The sequence below is a fragment of the Microtus pennsylvanicus genome, chromosome 1 (genome assembly GCF_037038515.1).
Source record: "Microtus pennsylvanicus isolate mMicPen1 chromosome 1, mMicPen1.hap1, whole genome shotgun sequence".
In the NCBI taxonomy this organism is placed as follows: domain Eukaryota; kingdom Metazoa; phylum Chordata; class Mammalia; order Rodentia; family Cricetidae; genus Microtus; species Microtus pennsylvanicus.
The window spans coordinates 39434952-39462111 of NC_134579.1; the positions used below are offsets into that span (position 1 = coordinate 39434952).

Sequence of the window (27160 nt, forward strand, 5' to 3'; positions counted from 1 at the left end):
AAAAGCTGGCTGGCTATCTCATTGAACAAGTGGATTTTGAACCCGAACACTCTGGTTTCAAAGTTATTCCTGCGTGCTACACTCCACTCAAGGGACGAACGTGGGGTATCTGTAAAGGGGAAATGAGTTTTCTCGGTCTCATCTCTAAAGTTCTACAGTTTCTCCAGAGAACTGCATTGCCATATGATGTGCTAGAATGTCTGCTCTGATACTCTAATTCCGACATTGAATTAGAATTCCAGGTTAGCTAGAAGATTTCCTTTTTCTACATTGTCTCTACTTTAAAACAGCTTTAACAGAACAAATGAAATGTCCAGAGTCTAGCGTCCATTTGGAAGGGACCTTAGGAGCTTTCTGTCCTCCTGTAGAAACGCTCTGTTCTTCTGTAGAAATGCTCTCTACAGTCCAAGAGCGGAGAAACCCATCTGGGACCCTTTCTGGGTTCATTATCTCTAGGGCAATCAGGTCACAATTCCAAGAAGAGCCTGGGTCAGATTCTATAACAAAGTCTTAGGATGATCTTGGGAGTTTCTTTGAATCCTCTTTGTCACTGAGGGCCTCAGGCTGCCAGAGGAGTCCCCCTGGGGGATTGTTTGTAAAGCAGCCAACTGTAAACGCCTCCAAACTCTCAGTGGCCTTCACCTCAGAAAGGGTCTATTTCATTGGCCCAAACAAGTCACCTGAGCATGTCCAACTTGAAGATAGAAGGGAAGGGCCACAGATCTTAACAGCACGGAGTGTGTCAGAGTTCACAGCTCCTGCTTCTTGGAGGAATTCATCTGGAGTCAGACTTCTGTCAGTGAGCTCAGGCTCCACACAGTTTCCCAACAAGCTAGGACTTCCTCCTTCCTTTCCCGTGACTTATCCTTTTGACATCAGTTCTGTGTGTGCTACAGGTAATGAAGAGGTGTTTTACAGGCTTGCCCTTCAAGATTCACATACAGATCAGTCTCCCAGGAAGCCTCTCTTGATTGCTCCAGCCCACATCAAATGTTGTTTTTGTTTTCCTCTCTCAGACTAGACCTCTAAAACCATGTTGTAGCCCAGGCTTCACCTGAGTACTGGGATCACAGATGTTTGCTACCACATCCCCCTCTGGTTTGTTCTGAATTCTTTTACTATCCTAGATGCAACTGTCCTACGTAGGACACAGAGCAGTTCTACAACATTCTTGAACGTGTCTTAACTGTTTAGGGACGTGGCTCTGATGTGGTCACTTTTATAACTATCCCATGACTTGCAAAAACTTTTCAAAATACTAGACACAGAAACACTTAACCCTTTTAAGTACCTAAAGCTTAAGGAACTGACTCAAACTTCAGGAAGTAGCTGTGAGGACAGTGTGGCAGGAAATGACAGAAAACCTGAAAACGGAACTAAAGCCGCTGCTCAGTTTCTTGCCCTGAAGTGGCAGCAGCTGGCGGGGGCCGCCGGGTGTGGATTTGAAGAGCCGGAGCTGGGAGCTTGAACAAACAGTAGTGAAGGTGGGTACTCAGAGCTCTGGGAGACTTGGGGGACACAGGGAAGTGTGGAATAGAAATCCACACAGCCCTTAGTTTGCTAATTGGTGCTGAACTTGTGACGGCCATCAGGTCTGTGTGCAGTGGTTGACAATGAGCATGGGAAGATAGGAACAAGGAAATGGCCTGCACTCAGGGACGTGATTGATCAGCCATCTAGGACCGCGGGCCCAGCTAAGTATACCCTGGCTTCTATTGAGGATCTACAAATCCCACTCTAAGGGCCGGTTGGCCCCGGGCACTAAGCTAAAGGAGTCCCACAGAAGATGAAGACTGTTGTATGGTCTATGGGGACGGCACATGGGAAATGTAAGGGAACAGGAATTAACCCACGTGAACACTGGTGCTGAGCCAAGTGCTTTTAGGGGACAAATGCAGGCATGATTATTCAGCTGGGGTAACTTTGTGTTTGTGGGAATCCCAGAGTGTCAGAGACAAACAGCTATGCTAAGCCCTTCATTATTTAACATTGGGGAACAAAATTACAGGAATCAGCGAGTTGTCAAAGTATTTAATATTTGTGAAGGGCTTAGTCTAGTATCTGGTTAAGAGGTACATACTCAGTGTTGTGTTACTGGCTGTGGTCCCATTACTCTTACATTATTGAGGTGTCTGTAGACTATTGTCATAAGTCAACACAGTCCTCAGGCACTGGATGTGCTGGCATTCTCTGTCCTTCACTGGGTTATTCTCCAGCCTTCTGCTTCAAGTTAGCAACCTTACTGATGAGTCATCAAGAGTACGAGCATATTAAGTTATTTTGATCTTAAAAATGGGTATGTGAGGTTGATGGGAGAGATGGCTGAGGCCTGGGGGCAGGGGATAAGACAGAAGATGAGACCATCGGACCTCACTGCTTCCTTATTGCTTATGAATACAGTTGACTTCTCCTTTCCAGTTTCACTCTGTTGCAGAACAGCGCAAGAGCTAGGTCATGTCAAAGAGAGGCCATAGGATGTGGTTCACAGGTCATCTTTACCTGTGCTAAGCCCTATCAGTAGCTATTGCTAAGTAAGGAAGGCAATGTTCTTAGCAGCTCAAGTGACCCTTGGCCTGGTTAGCTCACCACTTCCCTTACTGCCCCTTAGCAGATCTTTAATTCCCCTCCTCAGATTCCCCAGGGATGATCTTCTGGGGGTTGCTAGGAAACAGAGACAAGGGTGGAAGTTTCCAGGTGCATTTCAGTGGAGACTTGGGGCCTAAATGGACAGAGTCCTGCAGATAGGAACTGAAGAGTGTCTCCTCTGGGAAACAGTGATGAACAGCAGAACGGCCTCCCGGTGGTGGAAGTCTCTGAGAAAGAAGGGTAAGCAGGGACTTGCCAGCCAGTAGGGAAGAGCGGAGCCAGGAAATCCCAAAGACTACCAGAGCAGGTGGGCACTGCCCCTTGTTACCTTGCCACGCCACTGTTCAGAAGTCCACAGTGTGACTAGGCAGTTCCTCCTCACACTCCCTTGGCAAGGCTCAGGAAAACACGGGTATCCAGTAGAGGAATGATTGCTCCCCTGCCAAATTAGTTTTCTCCAAAGACCCCCGCAACGCTTGCTTACTTGGTTGGTAAATCCCACATGTGTTCCAAAAGGGGATCTGTTACATGCGGTGTTTGAATATGTATATCTTTAAATGCAGTTGAACAGTGTTTTCAATTGAGTGCTAAAACATAAAGCCTCGGTGTTTTCTCCCTTAGGAAACTGAGATTCCCGTCAATGTTTCCCCTTGCATCAACTAGTGTGGGTCTTTCAGCCAACTGTCCCGACTGCTCTTCTGTGAGTGTGTCTTAGAGTGAACGTAGGACAGTATCCCATAGACAGGTGAAACAGTTTCAATGTAGCTAAGCAGATTACAGACAGCAGGCACCCTGGATTCATTTATGTTCTGACAACTAGAAAGGAAACCATGGAGAAATCTGAGGGAAATGCCACCCCAATCCTGCAGAAGGTGTTGTCAAGTACTACAAGCTGTGGATGCAGTGAGTGGTCACGGCGCGTTGACAGAGGTTGCTCAGTGTTGCCTACATCTGCACTGACTTCCCTCCAGATGTGGGTGGACTCAGACCACTCTGAAATCTTAAATAACTCCCGCTCCCTTCTCTTCTAAGAACTCTCCCTAGAACTTCTATCTGCTTGTTTCAGCTCTTGTTTCCTTCTAAGAATGGCGAGAAACATTTGATTGCTTCAGCATTCTGATCATCCTTCCTCTTGATTCCTCCATCATTCCTAATTATTTCCATTGTCTGTCGCCCTCAGATGTGGAAGTCTGTAGTGGGGCATGATGTGTCTGTTTCCGTGGAGACCCAGGGTGATGACTGGGATACAGACCCTGACTTTGTGGTGAGTAGGGCATAAACTTCACTGGGACAATGGGGTGTGGGACACCTCAGCCACTCTGGCCTTTGAGAGGGATTAGGAAGGAGTATCTGAGATTAGGATAGTCTTCGTGGTGAGACAGATCTGCAGAACCACTAGCTGACATTATTAGGAATGCGTGATCACTGGTGTTGAACATAGAAGGGCCCAGGTGCGAGTGTATTTGGTAGTGAAATTGAGAGACTAGGTCACTCCATCCTGAAGTTGAAGATCAGTTGAACCTGGGACTCTTCTGGCCTATGGTGCTTGATTTGAGATGTCCTGAGAGATCTAAGGAGGAAAGGGTGGGTGATTCAGAGTAAGCCAAGGATCATTAGCTTAACTTTAATTCTCATGCGGGTTGAGATAGGATAAATGCAGCTGGGAGTGACAGTAGAGACTCTGAAGAAGCATCTAATGCAGGGGACGGAGATGGGGAGGGTCAGCTGGGAGGCTCCTTGCAGTCTAGCCCGTTTCTTGCTGACGACATTGCCTGCTGTCTGTTTTAGAATGACATCTCCGAGAAGGAGCAGCGGTGGGGAGCCAAGACCATCGAGGGCTCTGGACGGACAGAGCACATCAAGTAGGTGCTGGGAGACTGGGAGGGAGGGGTGGTCTATGGAGAGCTGATGAAAAGCCTGCGGGCTCTGGGCAGTGTGCAGCAAGAAAATAGCCGTGTCTAGGAATCTTTCTGTTTATTTGTTTGTTCTAGAATCAGTCTCTGTGTGTTTCTATGTCTTCATGTGTATTTGCTTCATCTCTCTCTTCTTATCATCTGTCTTATTATCTGTCTTTTATGTATGACAGCTCTATGAACCACCTCCCCCCGGCAGTTTGCTGTATTAGCTATCTCCCTTCCTTCAATCAGACATGAGATAGTCAGAGAAGAGGCACAAATGCTGAAGATCTATCTGTCTGTCTATCTATCCATCCATCCATCTATCCATCCATCTATCTCTATCAGTTATCTATAAAATGCCATTCACCTATCCCTTTACATAAATGTAGAACATGTGTTTAGAGTGTAAGGTGACTGCCAATGGGTTGCGAAGACTTCAGTTAAGAAGACTTCAGTGCTGGGTGTGGTCTTACGCATCTTTAGTTCCAGCACTCAGGAGGCAGAGGCAGGCTGATCTCTGGTCAGCCAGGACTACATAATAAGACCCTGTTTCAAAAAGAGAAGGCATCAGTAAAATGTCAAGGTTAAGGACTCCCCCATAAATTCTATAGTGAAGATAATATCTGCTGTCATAGTGGGGGCAGTGACTTGAGAAACAAATTTGCATTGGACTACACGATGGAAATTGGGAACCATTACTGCTACTATAAAGAAACAAGGCATTTGGAAACTCATGATTAATCCTACTTTAGTAATGATGTTTAGTCTTCAAGACAATGATCCAACTTTCTTTTTATCTGAAATAAATGTGGCAATGTAGCTCAAGTGGAAACAATTTTGCCTAGCATGCACGAAGGCCCGTGTTTGGTTCTAGCACCAAAGAAACTAGGCGTGATAGCTTATGCTTGTAATCCTAGCACCGAAGGGTGGAGGGAGGTGGCTGCTGGTGGAGTGGTTTCTGCAGAAGGGTCAGAAGTTCAATGTCAAGGCTAGGCTAGGTTACACTGTGTGTTAGTTACCAATAATGCATTGGTATCCCATCAAGGAAAGAAATAAAAGCACTTCCCCTTGTTTAACCAACAGAGAGTCTAGATTTGAATTCCCTGCTTCATGCTCTCTCTGTCTTCCTTCCTCTGTTGGTCTGCTGTATGTGTCTCAGTCCCTTAGACTGGGTGAAGGCTGACTTGTGAATCTGTGTGTTCCTGTCTCTGTGTGTCTATCTGTCTCGCAGATGATTGCCTTGTGACTGTGTACCTGGTTTCTGGATCCCCCTCACTAAAAGCTCTCTTCTATCTCAATTGAACTGCATAGAAAGCTTTACGTGGGGAAAGGAATGAGGAACACCTGGCAAAAATCTTTAACAGAGTTTAACATGGGATTAAGTCTCTGGCTCCAACTGACCCAGATAAACAAATATCATTGTTAATCAACCAATATCCACAATGGTTACTTTCAACCGTTATGGCATTTTTCAGGAAGTTGCTTTCAACTTCTGTATTTGCTGCTTTCAGCAAATGATGCACACGCATTATCTGGGTCAGGGGCATAGAAGAGGACATGATTTAAGATCGCAACTGTGCATTAGTTTAGGTTGTAAGAATTGATCAGATGGCAAGTAAGTTTGGTTGTTACACTGTTCTCCTAGAGTCAGGTTTAACAGGCTTGCAGTCTTAAGTGTTAAGTGATTTCAAGGCCTATTAACTTTGGCTGTGAGGGCCAGCAAAAGTTTTAATCTCTTAAGATGTAGGAGATATTTTTAGAATATCGTATCACCACAATACATGAGACTCTTATGTCTCAAAAAGAGAGAAGCAAATATGGGCATAGCTAGGGTTTTCTGTGGACTATTGTCCTTGGCCCTTTAGAGACATACTTCTCTTCCACAGACTAGTCTAGACCATCTCACCAGGACTATTGCATTGTAGTACTAGGCTGTCATATTTTAGTAGCAAAGTAAATGCAATGCTTTAAGAAAAAAAAAGCTGAAAAATAATTAATCAATGCCATTCCTAAATTTGGCAAGATTAAGACGATTTTCGGCTTCATTCCCAACTCCTCCACCCACACTCTAACAATATTTTGGCCCCCTGGATTTTAAAGGTGTCAGTGACGGCCACACTGCAGCTGCCATAGTCTTAGGAAACTTGGCACACATTTGGGCAGATCTGGAATATTACTGAACACCATTCAGACATAAATGGTTTGATTTAAGTAGCTATATTAAATATTATTTTTATATTTTATTTACTTTTATATGTAAGGGTCATTTGTCAGTATGTATGGCCATGTACCATGTGTGGTTCTGGTGCTCATGGAGGCCAGAAGAGGATGCTGGATCCCCTGGGACTGGAGTTATAGATAGCTGTGAGCTGCCTTGTGGGTGCTGGGATTGAATCCACATCCTCTGGAAGAGCAGCCAATGCTCTTAACTGCTGAGCCATCTCTCCAGCCCCAACTGAATATTTAACAAATCAACCAAGTCTGGAAAGTACACAGTGTGACAAAGAAAAAGAATAGGAACAGGGCCTTTCCAGAAGCTTCTTTAATGCTCATTCCCCTGAAAGCTCACAGATTTAAGAAGGTTGAGGGAGGCTTTTCCTTTTCTGAGTGAAAGCCACCTGTCCTGGTGTTCTGAGACCTGCTGAGATGGGGAAACAGTATCCCGCTGTTTTCCCATCCCGGAGCCTGCATCTTGCATGTTCAGTGAGAGCAGAGCCTTTTAAGGACTTCTAGAGTCCTGCCACCAGGAGCTTGCTTTTGGAAGATTTTGATTCAGTTCACAGCTCTGTCATTACTAGCAGTATGAATTTAGTTAGCTCGTTTTATTAATTCACGGGGATGATAGCAGCTACCCGAAGGTTCATGTTGAGAGTTCATTGAGTTGTCTACCTGAGCGTCTGCTGGTACGTAGCACTTCTTAGCATGTTGGTGATATTATCTCTATGCTCCGTTAATAGAGATTTATCAGAGTCCCAGCCCGCAAAGTTAATACAACTATGCAACAGCCAAGACTTCCTTCTCCCTAAATGGCTCCCTACATGGCATAGCACTGTACATATAGCTCTGACTTGGGTCCCTGAGGCCGTACATTGTGGTAACTCTACATATCCAACTAACTGGATCCATAACCACTGGAATAACTGGAGATACTTCCCCAAAGGCTTACTTGTGTGCATTTGTTAAAGCCTTCAAGGTACAGAAGCTTGGATCCCCTATAGGAACAGGCTAGGTGATCTTGGGCAAACATTTTATCCTCTCTGATCTTCAGTCTTCCTACCCAGATCAAACAGTCCTCCAGGGAACATGCCAATGTGAAGCCTCTTTCTTTGGACAGGGCCCACTGAGCCACCTTCCGTGGTCAAGTGGGAATCACCAAGACACTGGGAGCGGAGGGGAAACTGGAGTGGAGAGGGCTCGCCAGACTGAGCTGACTCAAAACAGGAACAGGAAGTGACTGTGGTTCTTAGTAGGCGGGCTGCCTACCCCCCTCACCACTCGTATCTTTCAGGTCAGCCTTGAATTAGTTTAGTCTGGGGGTGGCTTTCTAATTCAGAGACCAGCTTAAGTGATTTTTCCGTCCCTCATCAACTGTGTAGAGAAATGGCCCAGTGGTCAAGGGCTGTCTCCCCATTCCTATGCTTGCCTGCTCCTCTGCCTGCTGTCTTACCCCTTGACTAGTAAAGCATCCTTATCACCCTCAGACAGTGATTCTTAAACTCACTGCGGGAGAGGACCGAGGGTTTTGTCTTCTGCGTGTCTATTATCAAATTCGTAACATATTGACACTTTTGTAAAATAAAATACAACTGAAAAGCCATGACATCAAAGATATAAGCACAGTTTTTACTTTTAGATTCAACAGATATGAGGTCACCGTGCAAAACTCTTGCTTGTGTTTCTAAAATCAAACTTTTGATTTTTATCTTCTTTCGCTGTAAAAAGAAACAGGTCAGCTCCCAAAATGCACTGTGAACAAGTCAGCTCCCAGAACGTACTATGAACAGTACTGTGGGCAGCACTGCACTGGACAAGGCCTTCGGTGCTTCCTGAGAAGTAGCTAGAGGTACCCATCTCAGTGGCTTACCTGATTTCTGGGTCCTACCATTCTACGCTGAGTAGAAATGAAGAATGACAATACCTCAAAGTAGAACCCTGGAGGTCCAGGGACGGCAACCAGCTCGGCTATGCCAGCACTCGGGGCATTAACCATGTGACTGGAGTTAATAGTACCAGCCTCCTTACCTCACAGGGCTCCTGTGAAGAAAACCACAGCTATGGATAAGAATAAATGGCAACATGAACTGAGCTGAGACCCATCATGCAGACATGCCTGTCTTTAATAGACGATGATATCATTCTCATAGCACAGAGAAGTAAGGTATTCATTCTTGATCTTCACAATCTGTCTAAGGATGTAGACATATATATATATATATTATACACACACGCACACACACACACACACACACATACGCACACACACACACGCACACACACACACACACACACACATACGCACACACACACACACACACACATACACACACCACACACACACACACACACACATATACACACACACACAAATGCTTTGAATTCAGCTCAGCCTGGGTCTATGGGCCTTAGTCCCTATGTCATATCATTTCTCATAGACCTAATTTGTCATGCCCACATTTCTCTTTTTAAAATGGAATGTGACCTCCCACGACCACTACCTCTTTCCCTAAGGTTGCTGTTCTGTTTAAAGCAGCCAAGTACATTATAGTCTGTAATAAGTCTCCTCTGCCCACCAGCCAGCTTCCAAATGACAACACAGAGACTTCTTGTTAATTATAAAATCTTAGCCTCAGCTTAGGCTGGTGTCTAACTAACTCGTATAACTTAAATTAGCCCATTTCTATTCAGCTCCTTGCTGTCACATGGTTCATGGCTTTGCCTCTCTTCCTGCATGTCCCGCCTCGTCTACATTGGCGGTTGGCGACTCCCTCTTTCTTCTTCCCAGAGCTTTCTCTGTCCTGAATATCTGTCTATACCTCCTGCCTAGCTGTTGGTTGTTTAGCTTTTTATTAAACAATCACAATGACATATCTTTACCCAGTATAATCAACGATCTCACAAAAACAGTCTGGCCTTCCTGACATGCCGTGCTCACCGCATAAGCAGCGGCCTATTTATGAGGACATAAAAGCTATCATTCATTTAATTATTTTATTATTTAAAAAGAAATTGTTGTTGTAATGTGTAATGATTATAAACAAATGGTTCGATGAATTTTGATAATACTACAAGTAACCACCAGTACGGTCAGAACATAGAAGATTTCAGTTACCACTGAAACTTCTCCGTGTCTCCGTAGTCAGGGTCTCCTTGGCCAGTACACACATAAACACTGACCTGTATCTTGTAGGGTGGTTAGCCTGGTGTCTCGAGAGCTTCAGTAAATGGATAACATAGACTATACTCTTTTGTGTTGGTCTTCTTTTACTTATAATGTTTTTGGAATCTAGCTAGAGCCTTGTATATATTGGTCTTTTATTTCTTGTAGTCAAATAGTATCTGCTGTGTACCTACATTATAGTTTGGTTTATTCATTGCTCTGTTGTTGGACTTCTAAGTCTATTACAAACATATTATGAGCATTTGAACACAAATCTCTTTGTTGACATATATTTTTATATCTCCCAGGGTATTCTTAAAAATCTAATTGCTTATTCATATAGTCAGTGTGTGTTTACTTTTGAGAAACTGCCAATCTGTTTTCCAATAGGAATTTACCAAGTTTATTTCTGCCAGAAATGTATTTGTTTCACATGGTCCATGTCTTTGTCAACACTTATTATTGTTGGTAGTTTGAATTTTAGTCACTCTGTGGGTATGCGGTATTTTTAATTTATATTTCTTGGATAAGTAAACTTCATCAAGTGCTTTTTGCATGTCATGAATGTCTCTTTTTCCATCTTCTTTATAAAGTGTCTGTTCAAATATTTCCTCACCTTTACAATGGACTATTTTCCTACTGAGTTCTCTATATATTTTAGAAATAGATATTTTGTGAGATGTATGTTTTATAAATATTTTATCCAAGAGTAATGATTGTTTCTTTAATTTCCTGATGGCATTATTTCATAGGCACAAGATTTGAATTCTGAGGAAGTCTAATTTATTTAAAAGATTTTTATAATTACTGGGTTAGTTTTTTTATTTGTTGTTGTCTTTTTGTCTAAGAAAAAAGTTCTCTTAAAGTTTCTGGGGAGATGGCTCAGTGGTTAAGAGCTCTGGCTGCTCTTCCAGAGGTCCTGAGTTCAATTCCCAGCAACCACATGGTGGCTCACAACCATCTATAATGAGATCTGGTGCCCTCTTCTGGCATGCAGGCATACATGGAGGCAGGATGTTGTATATATAATAAATAAATAAATAAATCTTTTAAAAAAGTAACTATTTAAAAAAGGTGTGAAGATTGTCTCTAACATTTGGTTCTATTTAAGATTTTATCTTTTATTATTTATGTGCAATATGAAGTTGAAATTAAGTTTCGTCTTTTTCTATGGATATCCATTTGCCAAACAAAATTCCAACTGTCCCTTTCCCACTGACTTAGCAGGTTTCTTTGACCTTCTGTGTGGTTGATTTCTGAACTTGATTCTGCCTCACTAAGCAGTGTGTTTGCCCTGGCAGCGTAGTTACCACAGTGCAGGGACTGTTGTAGTTGTGTGGTAGGTCGCTGAAACCAAACCGGACTCCAACAGTGTACTCCTTAAAAATATTTTCTTACTATCCCAAGATTTTATGTTATCTTATTTTATTTTGATACAAAAACGTAATTCCTATTTAGTCTTTTTTTTTCTTAATTCTTCTCTTGTACAATATATCCTGACTGCACTCTGCCCAGTTCTCCCTCCCACCTCCCCTTCCCCCAGATCCACTCCTCATCCATTTCCCTTCAGAAAAGAGCAGGCCTCCCAGAGACATCAAGGGAACACAGCATAGCAAGATACAGTAAGACTAGACACACACCCGCACTTCAGGGCTGCGCCAGACAACCCAGCAGGAGGAGAAGGGCCCTAAGCAGATAAAAGAGTCAGAGACACTCCCCACTCTTGCTGTTAGGAGTTCCACAGGAACACCCAGCTCCACGGTCAGAACGTTTATGCAGAGGGCCTAGCTAAGACCTGTGGAGGCTGCTTGATCACCTCTTCAGTCTCTGTGAGTACCTGTGAGCCCTGCTCAGTCGACTCTGTGGGCCATCTTCTCCTGGTGCCCTTGACACCTCTGGTTCCTACAATTCTTCCTTCCTCTCTTCCTCAGAATTCCCTGAACTATGAGAGGAAGGACCTGTTTATCCCAGACTTTTATAATTTTATACATGTAGAACCAGCAAGTCAGCTCCTGGAAAAAGAAGAAGCCTGTTGGGATTTTGTTGGGATTCCACTGGAGGTGGAGGTCATTTAAGGGGGAATGCACATGTTGGTCGTATTGGGTTTTCTGATCTACAAACCTGAGCTATTCTTCTACTTATACAGGTCTTCTTTGAGGGTGTTTTTTTTTTTTAGAAGTATTGTTTAATGTTCCCGTCTTACTCATATTTTGTTAAAGTTCCCCTAAAGCATTTCGTGTTGTGTCATGAGTATAACTTACTTTTGACTTTCAGTTTTCAAATGTCTTTGGCTGGTAGATAAATGCAGTTGACCTTGATAGTCTTTGCATCCTGTAACCTTGCTGTAAGTACTTAATAGTTCGGTAACTTTGTGGATTATTTAGGCTTTCCTAAGCACATGTTCATATTGTTTGGGAATAAAGACTTTATGGTCTGAATTATTTCAGCTTTATACCTTTATTTTCATTTCCTTATAAAACTCAACAGTGCTGCCCTTTCTCCCTTTTACCTCTGAAGTCCCGAATTTTTGCTTGATTCTCTTGCACTGTCAATACAAGTCATTTGAAAGCTTGGAGCGGAGACAGCGTGTCAAAAGCCCCTTAGATGTGACACTTGGCACCCTGGCTGTAACGTTTTGCTTTTTTGTGTCTCTTCCATCTGTCCACTGTTGCCATACATGAGATCTTTTGTGTTCTTAGAGCCTGGCAATGTTTTACACTCAGAGTTGTTTAACTGATATTTACCAAATAAAATGATTATATATTAAGACCCACTCAGATAGATTCAGCTATATGGTAAAGAAATTTATAAAAAGTTTGATTTTCAGTTGGATGTGGCTACAGATGCCTGTAATCCTAACACTTGGAAACAGTGGGAAGCTCACGAGTTCAAGGTCATTCTTGGCTACACAGGGAGTAGAGACTAACCTGGGCTACCTGAAGTAGAGGCTAGCCTGGACTACGTGAAACTGTTTCTCACAAACAAAAATGAGATACAAAACAAAACAAAACCAATTTTGTAAATATTTTTGTTGTTGTTTAAAAAATTTCATTCAAATAAGGTCATCTGTTGGTACATTCCCCTAACTAGCCAGCCATTCAGTAGGCAGATTTGCATATTTTCTCAATTGCAAACAATGTTTGTCCCCAGCCCTCCATTTCTCCCTTGAATACCTCAGTTGGGAGCCTCTTGAAGCCCCGTCCATCCATTTCAGACCCAGGCAGCTCTGAGGCCTTTGCAGGCTCATTGGATCTCTGCTTTCACTGCTGCCAAAGAGGTCAGGTGAGGCATGGGAACACCGGGTGCCTGTGGGCCGGGAGGATTGATTTCATCTGGTTCCTAGCCAGCTCTCCAAAATAAACCGTGGCTAAGGCTGAAAGGCTTTTACAAAGGCTTCAGCAAGATTATCCCGCTAGACCAGCAGATGGGTCTAATCTTCCACAGAAGGAGAACATCTCCACTGTGAGACAGTCACTCTGCCTGAAACCAGTCTCTGCTGGGTCTGAGCTGTGGAGTCCCTGGACACCCAGATATTTCTATATGGTCCAGGGTCCTTGCATATTTTCCAAATTTGTGAGCTCTTGCTGTTGTTTGTTGGCATAGTGCTGATCGATCAGCTCAGATCTTCAGACTAAACAGACTGTGGCTTCCTCCCTCCTCGGTGTTGCAGCCTCCATGGTAGTAAACATAGAAAAGAGCATGGACTTAGTAGAGGAGTGAGTGCCCTTGTCCCCCCTCCCCCGCCAGTGTCACTGTCAGAGGTGGAGTTCTGGTCCTAAACTATGGGACCTTTTGTTGTAAGGTGCTGCGGGCTTGCTTTTCATCCTACCTGGCTCCCGCACGGCTAGCTTTACACCAGAAATAACAACACACAAACTATTCATTTAAACACTGCTTGGCCCATTATATCTAGCCTCTTCTCGGCTAACTCTCGCACCTGGACTAGCCCATTTCTAATAATGTGTGTAGCACCCCAAGGTGCGCTTACCGGGAAGATTCTAGCCTACGTCCATCCTGGGTTGGAGCTTCATTGCGTGTGTCTCAGAGAGCAGAGCTATCGAGTCTGAGCTCACTTCCTCTTCCTCCCAGCATTCTGTTCTGTTTACTCCCCCCACCTATGTTCTAACCAATAAAATGGGCCAAGGCAGTTTCTTTATTAGCCAATGACCTTCCTCCATCAAACTTTAACTGTTCTAAGAGAGTTTGTTATTCTCAAAAATTATCAGGCTTAGGTTGCAGAATGTTATTGCTTGACAAAAAAAATACACTAATAAAACTACACTGATACTAATGAATAAATAAACTTACTCAAATCTACATTTTTATAAGCATCAGTTTTAATGACTTCCATTATGTTGTTTGAAAGATAGCATTTCTATTTTCTTAGCTATTTCCCAATTACTAGGTATATGGATTAGTTATTTTTGCTACTGTCTGTAATGTTTCAATCACTAGACTTTAAGCTTTGCCATATTTAAAAATGTTTTTCTGGGGTAGATTCTTAGAACCATGGTCTAAATGCATTTGCATATTTTTATGTTTCTTGAGACAGACCACCTAAGTGATTGAAGGCTGGCCTTTTCAGAGAGAGCGATAACTTCTCAGTTGTGTTATGCCCAAATCTGCGAAGTCCCCCAAAAAGCCAACAAGGAGACCCAGTCTCGTATGTAAAAGCAAAGAGCCTTTATTTTATGCAAGCTTGCAAACTTGGTCTCCCCACATGTCCAACGTACTGTAATAAATGGAGAGCCCCCAGCTCTGAATTAGGCTGAATTAGCACCTCTTTTCAGGAATCCTCCAAATTCCAAAGGAAGGAGCAAAACAACATCCTAACCTTTTGTTAGGGTAGTGACAGCCAGTCTGGAAGGTTACATGACTACTTCAGGTACAAACTATGGCTTGAGAGCCTGGCTGCCATATCATATAGAAATATGGGCCTAGAGTTCAGGACCCCTGATTGGCTGACATTTGTCTAGGGACGTCCTGGTGAGAGTGTGCTGGTAGGTAATACTATCTACAGCAGTCGAAATGTTAGGCATTTCCTTTGGATGGTCTGTTTTTGGGTGGTGCGTGGGTAATCTCAGTTCTTGGTTCTTCCTGCAGCTAGACATTGCTTCAGGGTAAACCACTGAGGCTCAGGCCTCTTATTAAACTTATGGATGGCTGAGTACTACTCTGGCAGGTGATAATGGTTGGAAGTAAAGAACTTCCTTTGAGTGATATGTTCATATTTAGCTTATCATGGCTGGCTCCTACAGTAAGTATATAGGTATCATCTGTTTACATGAGAACATGAAAAATGGGACTAAAGATGACAAGGTTATGTTAGTGAGAAAGATAAGAGATCACAGGATCTTGGCTTCTAGAGAATACCAACTTCTTACTCCAAACCTGTCACTCATACATTTGGGGGTCTCAAGAGTTTTGCTATAAAAGATTTCCACTTTTCTGGGAAAGGGACTGTTGACCTCCCTGTACGAGGTGAGTGAGCATCAAGTGTGTGGTTACTTGCAGCATCCACCAGCTGAGGAACAAAGTGTCCGAGGAGCATGACATTCTAAAGAAGAAGGAATTGGAGTCGGGGCCTAAAGCATCCCATGGCTATGGAGGCCGGTTTGGAGTGGAAAGGGACCGGATGGACAAGGTGAGTAGAAAAGGAGAGGTCTGTTTTAGAGAAAAATTGATCAAAAGCAAAGTACTATCTTATTGGGGCTTTGATTAAAAATTTGTTCCAAATATGATGTCCATTTGGGCTTTAAAGGAGAATGACCTATGTGCTGTTAGTATCTTTTTCTCCCCCCATCTCAACACACAAAATACAGAAGGCAGAAAGAGAGTCAAGACATTAGAGCAGCTGCCTTCTGCAGCTCCAGGTATACTGTGACCCTGGGTGATGGATAGTTTTAATTGACAACTTGACACAATCTGGAACCAGCTGAGAAAAGAGCATCAGTGAAGGACGGTCTAGGTCAGACTGAGCATGTCTGTTGGGGGTTGTCTTAATTACATTAATTGATGTGAGAAGCCCACTGTGTGCAGCACCACCCTCTGGGCTTGGGTCCTGTGTTATATAAGAATAGAAACAGCGAGTTAATCAGCAATTCTACATGCATTTATTCTCTCTGCTTTTGATTGTGAATGTGACTGTTTCCTTTAAGTTTCTGCCTTGACCTGGAATTGTAGCCAAATACAACCTTTCTCCTTTAAAGCTTCTTTTGGAAGCTATTGTAATCACAGAAACAAAATGAAACTATGCCATACTCAGACTGAGGAAGCAGGGAACATTAGTGGAGGAGGGAAAATAAGCTATAGACTTATTTGTTGCCTTTAAATGCTGTGTATTCTGTCTGTATTGCAACTTCTCTTATTTTCTTTTCTCAACCTGTGGGTTACAACACTTTGGGGTCCACAAATCAGATATCCTGCATACTAGATACCTACATTATGATTCATAACAGTAACAAAATTTCAGTTATGAAGTACCAATGAAATAATCTCATGGTTGGGATCACCATAGCACAAGGAACTGTATTAAAGGGTCACAGCATTAGGAAGGTTGAGAACCACTGCCTTAGTGTATTATGTGATTATGTGTGTATGTGTGTTGTATGCATATGTTGTATGTGGTGTATGCGTGCATGCAGGTTGTGGGGGCAGTGAGTGCACTTGTATGTGCACAAGCAAGATGTCAAATGTATTCCTCTGCAGCTCTCTGCCTTAGTGCCTTGGGGCAGGATTTCCCACTGAGTGTGAAGCTCATCACATCACCCAGGCTGGCTGGGAAGGGAGCTCCCAAAATTCACCTGTCTCTACCTTCCCATGCTGGGGTTATAGGTACATGTAGCCATGCCTCACTGTTTTGGTGGGTGCCAGAGATTTGATTTTAAGTCTTCATGTTTGAAGAACAAGGACTCTTATACACTGAGCCACTGCTCAGACCTTTAGCAATCTTTTGTTTTGTTTTGTTTCTGGGACAGGGTTTCTCTGTAGCTTTAGAACCTGTCCTGGAACTCACTTGGTAGACCAGGCTGGCCTTGACCTCACAGAGATCCAGCCGCCTTTGCCTCCCAAGAGCTGGGATTAAAGGTGTGCACCACCACTGCCCAGTTTAGCAATGTTTTATATGTACATTGAAAACTTCAGAATTCACTTCTGAACTTTGGTTGTTCCAATGATTAAAGATCTAGGACAGAGATACCTGGTTGCTGGAGTGGAGACGTCATTCGGTCAGGGCATCTAGTCAGTGCCTCTAGATGCACCCAAGCTTTGCTCCTTTTTGCTCCTTTTTTGCAGTGCCCCTGTTTGAGCTCTCCTCTCGCTTCTTTTGGCTCAATACTGCTCTGGCCATCTCTTCTCTATCTTCTGACTTCCAGTACATTCCTGGAGGCTTCTGAGCAATGGCTCTCTTGTGATGTGAAAAGGATTCTAGGATGGGCCCCGCTCTAGAGAAAGTTACTGTGTCCCCCATCATCGGTTCCTTGGCGGCCCTGTCAAAGGCTACAGATCTGACCCGGAAGGGAATTTCTTGTATCCTGACATCCATTTGCCATCTCGATTTCTTAAGGTCATTGCGATCTTTTATACACCATTCCTGATTTTCCTTAGAGTGCCGTGGGCCACGAATATGTCGCTGATGTGGAGAAACACTCTTCTCAGACTGATGCTGCCAGAGGCTTTGGGGGCAAATATGGAGTTGAAAGGGACCGGGCAGACAAGGTAAGTGACAACGTTCCCCCTCTGCCATAGCCCTTACATTATGTGGGCCTCACCAACACTCAGTCCTAAATGTAGGTCCATGCTTCTTCAGCAGAGGCCACGTGTGTCTGGTACTGGCATTGAGTCCAGGACAGATCTCATGACCGGTCTCAGCAGCTGGTGGGGAGGCTGTGTGTGTAACATCATCATCCACTTAAGTTCCTTAGGGCTGGGGTTGCAGTGCAGCTCTGGCCTCGCCCAGGAGAGGCCCAGGGTTCATCAGCAAAGCCTCCTTTAGTCAGTTAATAGGCAAAGATTCCGAGTAAGAATGTCTCAAGGCATTAGCAGAGAAGAATTCCTCAAATCAGCAAGTAAGCCGGTTAATTCATTAGGATGGCAATGCTCTGAGAAGGGGAAGGATTGAGCAATGATCCCTGAAGCTGGGGTGTTGATGGAGACTCCTTTGTGTACAAGGGTAGCTTTAAAGAGAACAAAAGGCAGTTCTAAATGGGTGCAGCTCATTCTGTGGAAGGAGCAAGGCTGGCGATCCTCAATGCTTTAAATTCCAATTTGGGATATCAGGAGCTGAATCCTTTCACGGCACAGGTTAGAGTCTCATCTGAAAGGGGAAGGGAGCTATGGAGGGAGAGTAGAGGGGGAGGGAGAGAGGAATGGGCTAGAGAATCTTCACATCTGGTTTATTATTTTTATTTTTATTGTTGTTGTTGTTGTTGCAGGTAGGCCTGAATCCAAGCTGCAAAGTGTTAGGATGATAATTGTTTGCACTGTAGGAGAAAATACACCCCGAACAAAACTGAGAAAGTTCAAAACATGCTGTAAGAGAAAAGAAGTACAGAAAACACATTAAAGACGATAATGTCACGTGCAGCATATGTGGTGCTAGAAACAAGGGAGGATTTCCTGGGTCTTGGCTTCCTTCTGGTGGTCTTTGCCCAGCCCTTATTGCTAGTTGTTATTTTACAAGCACAAATTGCATCACCTAAGCAGTTCACATGTCCATAAACCCTGAATGAAAGACTAGAGGATGGGGAAGTAGCTCAGTTGGTAGCTGCTAGCCTAGGGTATGGGGACCACCCCAGTGCCTCATAAACCAGGGATGTTGGACATACTCACTCCCAGGTAGAAGTAGAGGGTCAGAAATGCGCTGCCTGCTAGCCCTCCTCCCACAAGTCCATTTGTCCATCAAGAGTTACAGCAGAAGTATGCCTGCCATGTCTGTCATATGTAAGATTTATTGCAGCAGAGACAGCATAGGACACACTAAGTTAGAGCCCCCGCATGATGAATAGGTGTGTGTCTAGAGGGAGAACATGATCGGCTTGATGTGCAGGGAGCCTGGGTTTATTTACTTCTCAACTGGGTGTGGAGCAAAGCTGCTTCCACTTCTGCCTGAACTGGTCTCGGCACGATGCATTTAGCTGGTTGTGTCTTATTAACATCACAACCCTGACTAGGTGTGACACTCTTGGGGACCTTTGAAACTGCAGAGAATAAACCCCACAGGATTCTACAGGGCCTCCTTTTCAGCAACCCACAGTGCAGTTAGCCTCCTGACATGGAGTTTGCCCAGCCAAACCTGCCTGGTGGGTTATCTGTGGCCCACAGTGGGGTAAGGAGGAAATCAGCCTACTGGCTGGGAGTGAGGCCAGTGGCCTGTCAGAGAGGAAAAGCCTCAGCAATAGGGGGATTTCTTCTGGACAAGAGTCCTGGAGTAAACTGCCTTGGATCTAAAGTGGAGGCCCCCAGGCATTAGCCTGATCGCTCCCTCTGTCTCTGGTTATCTAAGAATTAACTATCTTCTGTCTTCCTCATGTCCAAAGTCATCCTTGCTACAGAGGGAGTTTGAGGCCGGCCTCAGGTATAGGAGACCCCGAGAAAGAGGGAGGGAGAGAAAGGAAGAGGGGAGCAGAGAAACCAAGAGACCAGTTCTTAAGATACAAAGCCAAGCTTTGCTTAGAAACCTGGAGCTACTGAGCAGATGGGGACACAGGTCCCAGGATGGATTAGGTCTTGGGACCAACTTGGATCCCATCCCACCAAAATCTGTGCCTTGCATCCCTGTGAGGCCATGCTGAGATCAGCACAGTTCAGGGGGAGTGAGGTGACTAGCCCATAGGCGCCCAGAGGCACACATAGCTTTTAGTTTGCAGGGTCTTTGCTACCTATTGCCTCATCTTAGTTTGTGAGGCTCACGTGGGGGGGGGGGGGGGATGCTGATTCCTTGCTAACTCAGCAGATACTATACCTTGCTCTCTGGAGCTGTCATATTATTCCAAATGAAGAGAGAGCATTTCTCTCAATTTTGCCACTGTAGTGGGTATGACACATTTAATATCATTTAAAGAGACCAGTGCTCAGTGGTGTTGAATAATCCCAAAGCTAACCAATTATAAATGAGGGAAGTGGGATTTGGATCTGGAGTGGTCTGGTCCAGAGGCCATGATGACTGCTTTGTAGCATTGTTCCTACTTTCAACTTCCAAATTTAGCCACGGGTCCCCAACACTGCCTCTGGGACTGCAGTGAAGGCAAGGGTATGAAGCACATAGAGGTGACCAATCATTTCTCTCTTCCTCAGTCAGCAGTGGGCTTTGATTACAAAGGAGAAGTGGAGAAGCACGCATCTCAGAAAGGTGAGTACCCAGTGCCTTGGCCACCTGGAGGGTCGCTCCCCTGATCACAGCTCCCTTCCAGCAGCTTATCATGGCTCCCTCCAGCCCCCCACTGTTTTGGCCATGGCAAACTATATTTTCATCATATTCTTTCCCCCTCCCAATTCTACTCAGATCCTTCCTGCTCACCCAACTTCATGCTCTCTCTCTTGAAACAAACAATACAAAACCACACATACACAAAACCATGGAATCCAACTTGTGTTGGCTTTAGAACATGGAGCCTGCCATGTGTCTAGTAAACTGAAACTATGTATTTTTATTTCTTAAGTTGAGGAAATTTTCCATATCATTTTATTGATATTGGCTTTTAATTTTATTGAGATCAAAAAATGATTTCCAGTATTTCCGTCTTGCACATGACCTCTGTGCATTAGGATCAAAGAGTTGATTGTGTAGTTTGGGACAGAGTGTTCTTAGTCATTTAGCCAACTAGGTCTTAGTGACAAAGTTGTTTGGATCTTCTATAACTTTACTGATGGCTCTTTTTGCTCAGGAGGTTCAAATTTTCAACAATGACCATAAATTTGTCTATCTATCTTACTGTTTCTCTCAGGTTTTGCTTCATGAATTAGATTTCTTCCACTGTACTTATTCCTGATGGACGATGCTGTCCCCCTTGCCTTTTAGAATGCATTCTTTCTTGAAGTCTACTTTGTGTTGTGTTCACGCTACCTTTCTTATGAGATTCTTTCCGCATATATATTCTCTCTGTGCGTGCTTGCTCATGTGTGTGAGTGCAAGTATGTGCTGGGGCATGCAGAAGTCAAAGGTCAGTGTTAGCTATTTTCTTTGATCGCTGTGCACTTTTATCTATTGAGACAGGGTCTCTCCCAAACCTGGAGATCATAGATTTGACAAGACCAGCAGGTCAACAAGCTCCAGACAGCCTGTCCCTGTCTCTGCCACTCTGGAGTCGCAGGCATACACTGTCACACTTAGCTTTGTATCTGCACTCTTGGGACTCGAACGCGGGTCCTCATATTTACATGGAACTGTACTGACTGACACACCTCCTAGAACCCTCCCTCTCAGTATGTATTTTCTGAGACCAGTATTTAAGTTATTTTCTTCCCTTAGAATTCCTAAATCCTATTAATTGGGAAAAAATGAGTAGTTACATTCCACGCTCAGATGTAGAACTAGAGTTCCAAATATTACTGGTAAAATCTCCTCTTGTCAAATCTGAACAGACTACAAGATACCTTGCCATTTTGTGTACAAGTGAGCAGCATTTTTCTAGACATCTTTTTCTTAGGACTGGGCAGAACCTCCTTTCCAGCTCCCATGCCCACTCGAGTAGATTTTAGAACCACAGACCCTAGGTCTTAATCCCATTTCGCTGAGCGCTGACTGAAAACCCCTTGGGGCTTCTGTGACGTGCGCTGACTGTTACTCTCGTACTTATTTATGTAGCTCCAATTCTTGTATTTCTTTCTGGAGCTAGAATTATTTCATCCTCCCCCATCTTTCCTCTTTTCCTCCTTTTCTTGTATCTGTTCCTTTCTTCCCTCTCTTCCTCCTTCTTCTTTCTGAGTTTCACCACTTTAAAGTTACTATATTTGGCTGAGACTTCTCGGTTTCTATGGGGGTGGAGGGACAGCATTTATCTCCCATGTCTGCCTTTTATCCGAGAGATCTCTTCTCACATTCTCTATACACAGCCTTTCCTGGAAAACATCAAGGGGATCTTCTTGTCTTGGGATGGAGGTGAGGGCGTGGTCCCCGTTAAATTAGCTCACCACTATCTGAGCTCCGAACTTTCCCTGCCCTCCCACCCTGCGCTCATTCCTGTAGACTTCTTATGCGCGCATGCGCGCGTTTTCCAGCGGGCTGAGGCCAGGCTCTCAGGCCTCCCCTGTCTATTGCAGATTACTCTCATGGCTTTGGTGGCCGCTATGGAGTAGAGAAGGATAAACGGGACAAAGCAGCTCTAGGATATGACTACAAGGGAGAGACGGAGAAGCACGAGTCTCAGCGAGGTAAGTAGGTTGGATTGGGAGGAGGGAGGTCCCAGAATAAGGAGAGGGACAAGGAGAGTCAACACGGATGGAAAGGACAGCAGAATTGGAAGCAGGGCAGAGAATGGGGCAAGGAGGAAAGGGATTGAGGAAGGAGTGGAGCCAGGCAGGGTAATGGGCTGCTTGGTGTGAGGATCACAAGCCAGTCAGCCTTAGTGGGGACAGAGAGCTCTTCCCTGGGACTCAGCAGCTATGGCTGGAGGGCTTGCTTTGTTTTCCTGTTTATTTCCTTGTATTTTGCCTTAGTTGTCACTTCTACTGTCTTTCCTTTTTCCATCTCTCTCTTCTTTTTCTCCCGAGTCCCCCACCTCCATCCTCAACTCTTCCTTTTCTTCCTGGCATCCCTGTCTCTCTCTGACATTTCTTCCTCTTTCTCTGCCTTCCACATTCCTGTCTCCCTGTCCGTCTGCTCCCTCTCCCAGACCCATTCCCAACACTCTAATCTCCTATTTTTCACTCTCAGAATTTTCTTTCCCACAGACTATGCCAAGGGCTTTGGTGGCCAATATGGAATCCAGAAGGACCGAGTGGATAAGGTAAACAGAGGATACCATGGTCTCGGGAGTCTCTCTGTGGTAAAGGAGCTGCACGGAGGATAGCAAGAGAAAGGAGAAGCCAGAAGCCAGATGGAACTCTTGGAGCTGGGTCACCAAGGAGCATGAATTCTATAACCTGAGGTTTATCTGAGAAGAGTGGAGGGGGCAGAGAGTTAGCACGGAAAGGGAGATACTAGGGAGATTGGACATGACATTTCAGGCATTTCTTAGTCCTGTCTGGTCTCTTCCTGCTCTGTGTTACCATACTGTATGTTCAGTGACTCCTCTTCCTGTGTGAGCAAGGACCTTGCTCCATTCTGGGTATAAATGGGCTCAGAAACTTGCAATTCTAAGTCCATTGAGCTTTCAAAGGGGGAGCTGAGCTCGCCAGTAGAGTTTTTTACCCTTCTCTCTGATGGAGGAGGGTCATATGTCTATTGGTTAATAAAGAAACTATCTTGGCCTTTAATAGGACAGAAAATTAGGTAGGCAGAGTAGACAGAACAGAATTCTGGGAGAAAGAAAGCCGAGTCAGGCAGTTGCCATAGCTCTCCTCTCCAAGGTGGATGCAGGTTAAGATCTTACCGGTAAGCTACCACCTCGTGGTGGTACACAGATTATTAGAAATGGGTTAATCTAGATGTGAGAGCTAGCCAGTAAGAGGCTAGAGCTAATGGGCCTAGCAGTGTTTAAAAGAATACAGTTTCCGTGTAATTATTTCGGGTAAAGCTAGCCAGTGCGGGAGCCAGGTGGCGGGAAGCGGCCCGCCGCTCCTATTACTACAGAATGACGCCTATTCCTATATCACTCTCCCACCAGATAATATTGCAGACCCAGTCCAACTGTTACCTACTACATGGCTACGGATGCCTCCCAGGGTGGCTCTTTCCCCCAGTGCTGGCTCATGGATCACTACCCTTCTGCTTCCCCTGACTATATACACTGTTCTTCTGCCTGCAGAGTGCCGTTGGCTTCAATGAAATGGAGGCCCCAACCACAGCCTATAAGAAGACCACCCCCATAGAAGCCGGTTAGTCTTAATTCCCTTCTCAGTGCCCTTCAGTGTTTTTTCTCTTCTGACTCTCTCCTCCTTTGGCCACTGAGATAAGCCAAGGAGGATGAGAGCACTACTCTCACCAGTCCAGGGTCTTGTCTCCGAGAAAATCCAGACCTACTGGATGGCAAGAGGAGCGGCATTCGGGAAGAAACTAGGGACAGAGACACAGAGAGACAAGAGTGAGGCGTTAGCTGGGGAATACAGATAGAGTAGACCTTTGGGATGGGGGATAGGGTGGTGGCGGGTGGAGATACATAGATTTAAAGACTATGGGCTGAGAAAGATGCTGGTTCAGGAACTCATAATTTTAAAAGGACAGCTGGTGCTTTGGTCATAGGGAACCTGAGCTTCAGTGCCATGTGATGCCCAAGTCCTAGTGTCCTCTCAAAACCTCTGTACCTTCCCCTCCTGTAGCACCTGCACTACAGGACCTTATACGAGCCAGGAAAGGGGCTGGAGATTTAAACACATATGCACACATGCAGAGACATGGAGACATGGATCATCTGTGATACAAGAACGCCAACTTTATTTAGCTCCAGGGAAGCTTCCATTGGGATCCTTAACTGGTAGCCACGCCCCAGCTCTTGGGATTTCCAGCTGTAAAACCCACCAGAAGCCACTTCCCCTGCCATCAGGAACTCGTGAGGGTCTCGTGCTCAGAGCGGCTGCAGGCACAGGAGAACAAGTTGTTTACTCCGTTCAGTCCAGCAGGCAAAGGGTCTGAGACAGGCAAAGAAAGTCAAGGGGCCAGGGGTCTGCCGCCTCCAACACCCTCCATGAGTCACCTCCTCATCTTCTTTCCTCCTGTATAGTTAACAGATCTCTCTCTTTTTTTAAAAGCTCTATTTCCTCTCTCCACTCACAATCCAAGACACCCTTAATTTTCCTCATCTGTGTTTGCAGCTTCCAGTGGTGCCCGTGGGCTGAAAGCAAAATTTGAGTCCATGGCTGAGGAGAAGAGGAAGCGAGAGGAAGAAGAGAAGGCCCAGCAGATGGCCAGGCAGCAACAGGAGCGAAAGGCTGTGGTGAAGATGAGCCGCGAAGCTCAGCAGCCACCGAGGCCTGTGGAAGAGCCAGCAGTGCCAGCCCCAGTGCCCAAGAAGATCTCCTCAGAGGTGAGTGCATGCTTATTGGGGGTCCAAGATCTCTTGACCTGACTGGTGTCCCAGGTGTCCAAGTGATGGGCAAAAAATAAATAAATAAATAGAAGGCAGATGTCTGAGCAGAGTCTGTTGTGCTTGTCTTTGCGAAGATTCCATGTGTGTAATTGGTCCCAGGTAGCAGAAGGTCAAGAGAAAACAACAACACAACAACAAAGCCATCAGGATTTATAGACTCTACCCGTTAGAGTCTCTGTAATAAGAGTCTAACAGATAGCAGGTCACCAGCAACAACCGGTGGCCTTTGCTGTGCCAAGTGGTTACCAGCTGCAATAGGTACCCTTTGCTGGACCAACTAAAGATGAAGGAGCCATCATCCCCTTGTTCTTCAGGTCTGGCCTCCAGCAGACAGTCACCCACCCCCAGAACCTGAACCCATGAGAAGCAGAAAAGAACACCCCGTTCCCTCTCTGCCCAGGATGCAGACTCCACCACAGAATTCCCCGGAGGTAAGCAGTGTCCCAGAGAGTGTCTGTCCCTACACCATCCTGTTATGTCTTGGACTGTATAGGGGCAGCCAATCTTACTCTGGTTTTAACATTGAAAGTCCTGCATTCTGGAAACTCCCTAGTCCCGAGCAAACCTGGACAGTTGGTTCTCTTAGCTGTGGTAGGCCAACAGTGTGCTTTTGCTTTGATGTTCCTCTGGTTTTCCAAAGGCTCTGCCTTGCTTTCCATACCCCTCACCTCACACCTTGAGTTCCCTCCTGTCACTTCCTTTGAGAGGGCAAATGTTTTAGGAGACTGGGAATGAAGAGCAGACCGTTTCTGAGGAAAGGAGGGAAGAGGTTGGGTGGCAAGGGTGTTGGCAACCCCATTAGGTCATCATTGAATCCTCTTGGCTCACACATCTCTCCTCAGGACGAGGAGCCTCCAGCCCTGCCCCCTAGGACTCCCGAAGGCCTCCAGGTGGTGGAAGAGCCAGTGTATGAAGCGGAGCCTCAGCAGGAGCCTGAGAACGACTATGAGGACGTTGGGGAGCTCGATCCGCGGGAGGAGGAAGAGGGAGACTATGAGGATGTGCTGGAGCCCGAGATCACCCCTTCTCTGTCCTACCAGGCTGGTGAGTGGGGTAATGGGGAGGGGAAAGCAGCTCCAAAATGTGGTCAGTTTCTGGGCATCAGAGATGGAGGGGGAATCTCCCCTTTCTGCCCAGTGAGATCATGTCTTTTTGCTTTCTCCATGTAATGTTTATATTTCTCATTATTCAGAATCATCTGCTGAGGCTGGTGGTACAGGGACCTCTGCTGTAGCCCTGTATGATTACCAAGGAGGTAAGCGTGAAGCCCCTTGAAGGGCCTGGCACACCTGTGTCCCCTGATACATAGGAAAAATGGTGGGTTCTGAGGGTCAAGGAAGAGCCTAAAAGACTGGGCCTGTTTCCTTCCCTGAGGCTTAGAGTTGGCACAGACAGGCACTAGGGGATTCCTGTCTAACCATCCTAATGTCTCCTCAACTTCCTCCCCAGAGGGAAGCGATGAGCTCTCCTTTGATCCAGATGACATCATCACTGACATTGAGATGGTGGATGAAGGCTGGTGGCGGGGCCGTTGCCATGGCTACTTTGGACTCTTTCCTGCAAACTATGTCAAGCTCCTCTAGTGAGCAGCCCCATTGTCTTCTGTTACTCCAATTCCCCAGGTTCAAAACGGCTCTGCCTCCTCCTACCCATTCCACAGGATTGCTGCAAAGGACCTAATAGCATGCCATGGAGCACCTGGATTCAGACAGACCTCCCTCTCCTGCTTTATTAAGAGCTTTAGGTAGAGGCAGCACAAGGCAGGGGCCTTCCCTCTGCATCCACTCTTCCCTGGGATAACTCATAGCATCATCTGTGGTCCTGCCTCCCTCCCAACACCGCCCTCTGCTCTCCTCCCTCTTGAGTGCTGGCATTCCCCTGTATGCTAGCCATCAGGGAAGCTCTTGCTAGGCAGCCTGATTTTGCCTGGTTGTGCTTTTTTGCTCATTTTTTCCCATAAGATAGAAATTGGAACTGTCTTTTCCGTTTAGACATAAAACTGAGAATAAAGCAAGACTGTGGCTTTGAACACTTTGTACTGGGGTAAGTGGTGCTCTTAGTGAGGCCTCTCTGGCCCTGACTCTACATCCCTCATCCACATGAACACAGAAGACTCC

At 45.3% G+C, this 27160-nt stretch overlaps 1 protein-coding gene across 1 annotated transcript; it reads left to right on the plus strand.

The window, feature by feature from the left end:
- The first annotated feature begins 1375 nt into the window (after window positions 1–1375).
- Hcls1 (hematopoietic cell-specific Lyn substrate 1) lies at window positions 1376–27072 on the plus strand. The gene is made up of 14 exons (XM_075962142.1): window positions 1376–1484; window positions 3767–3850; window positions 4375–4448; window positions 15376–15505; window positions 17467–17577; window positions 20155–20209; window positions 22120–22230; window positions 22750–22805; window positions 23766–23835; window positions 24769–24980; window positions 25358–25474; window positions 25886–26087; window positions 26236–26298; window positions 26493–27072. The coding sequence occupies exons 2-14, from the start codon at window positions 3767–3769 to the stop codon at window positions 26624–26626; spliced, it is 1419 nt and encodes a 472-aa protein (XP_075818257.1). The 5' UTR covers window positions 1376–1484; the 3' UTR covers window positions 26627–27072.
- Window positions 27073–27160: the final 88 nt, after the last annotated feature.

Coding starts and splice junctions, on each gene's coding strand:
- Hcls1 (XM_075962142.1), top strand. CDS start 3,767: ATGTGGAAGTCTGTAGTGGGGCATGATGTGTCTGTTTCCGTGGAGACC. Junction 17,578..20,154: donor AAAGGGACCGGGCAGACAAG/GTAAGTGACAAC, acceptor TCTCTTCCTCAG/TCAGCAGTGGGCTTTGATTA. Junction 25,475..25,885: donor CACCACAGAATTCCCCGGAG/GTAAGCAGTGTC, acceptor ATCTCTCCTCAG/GACGAGGAGCCTCCAGCCCT.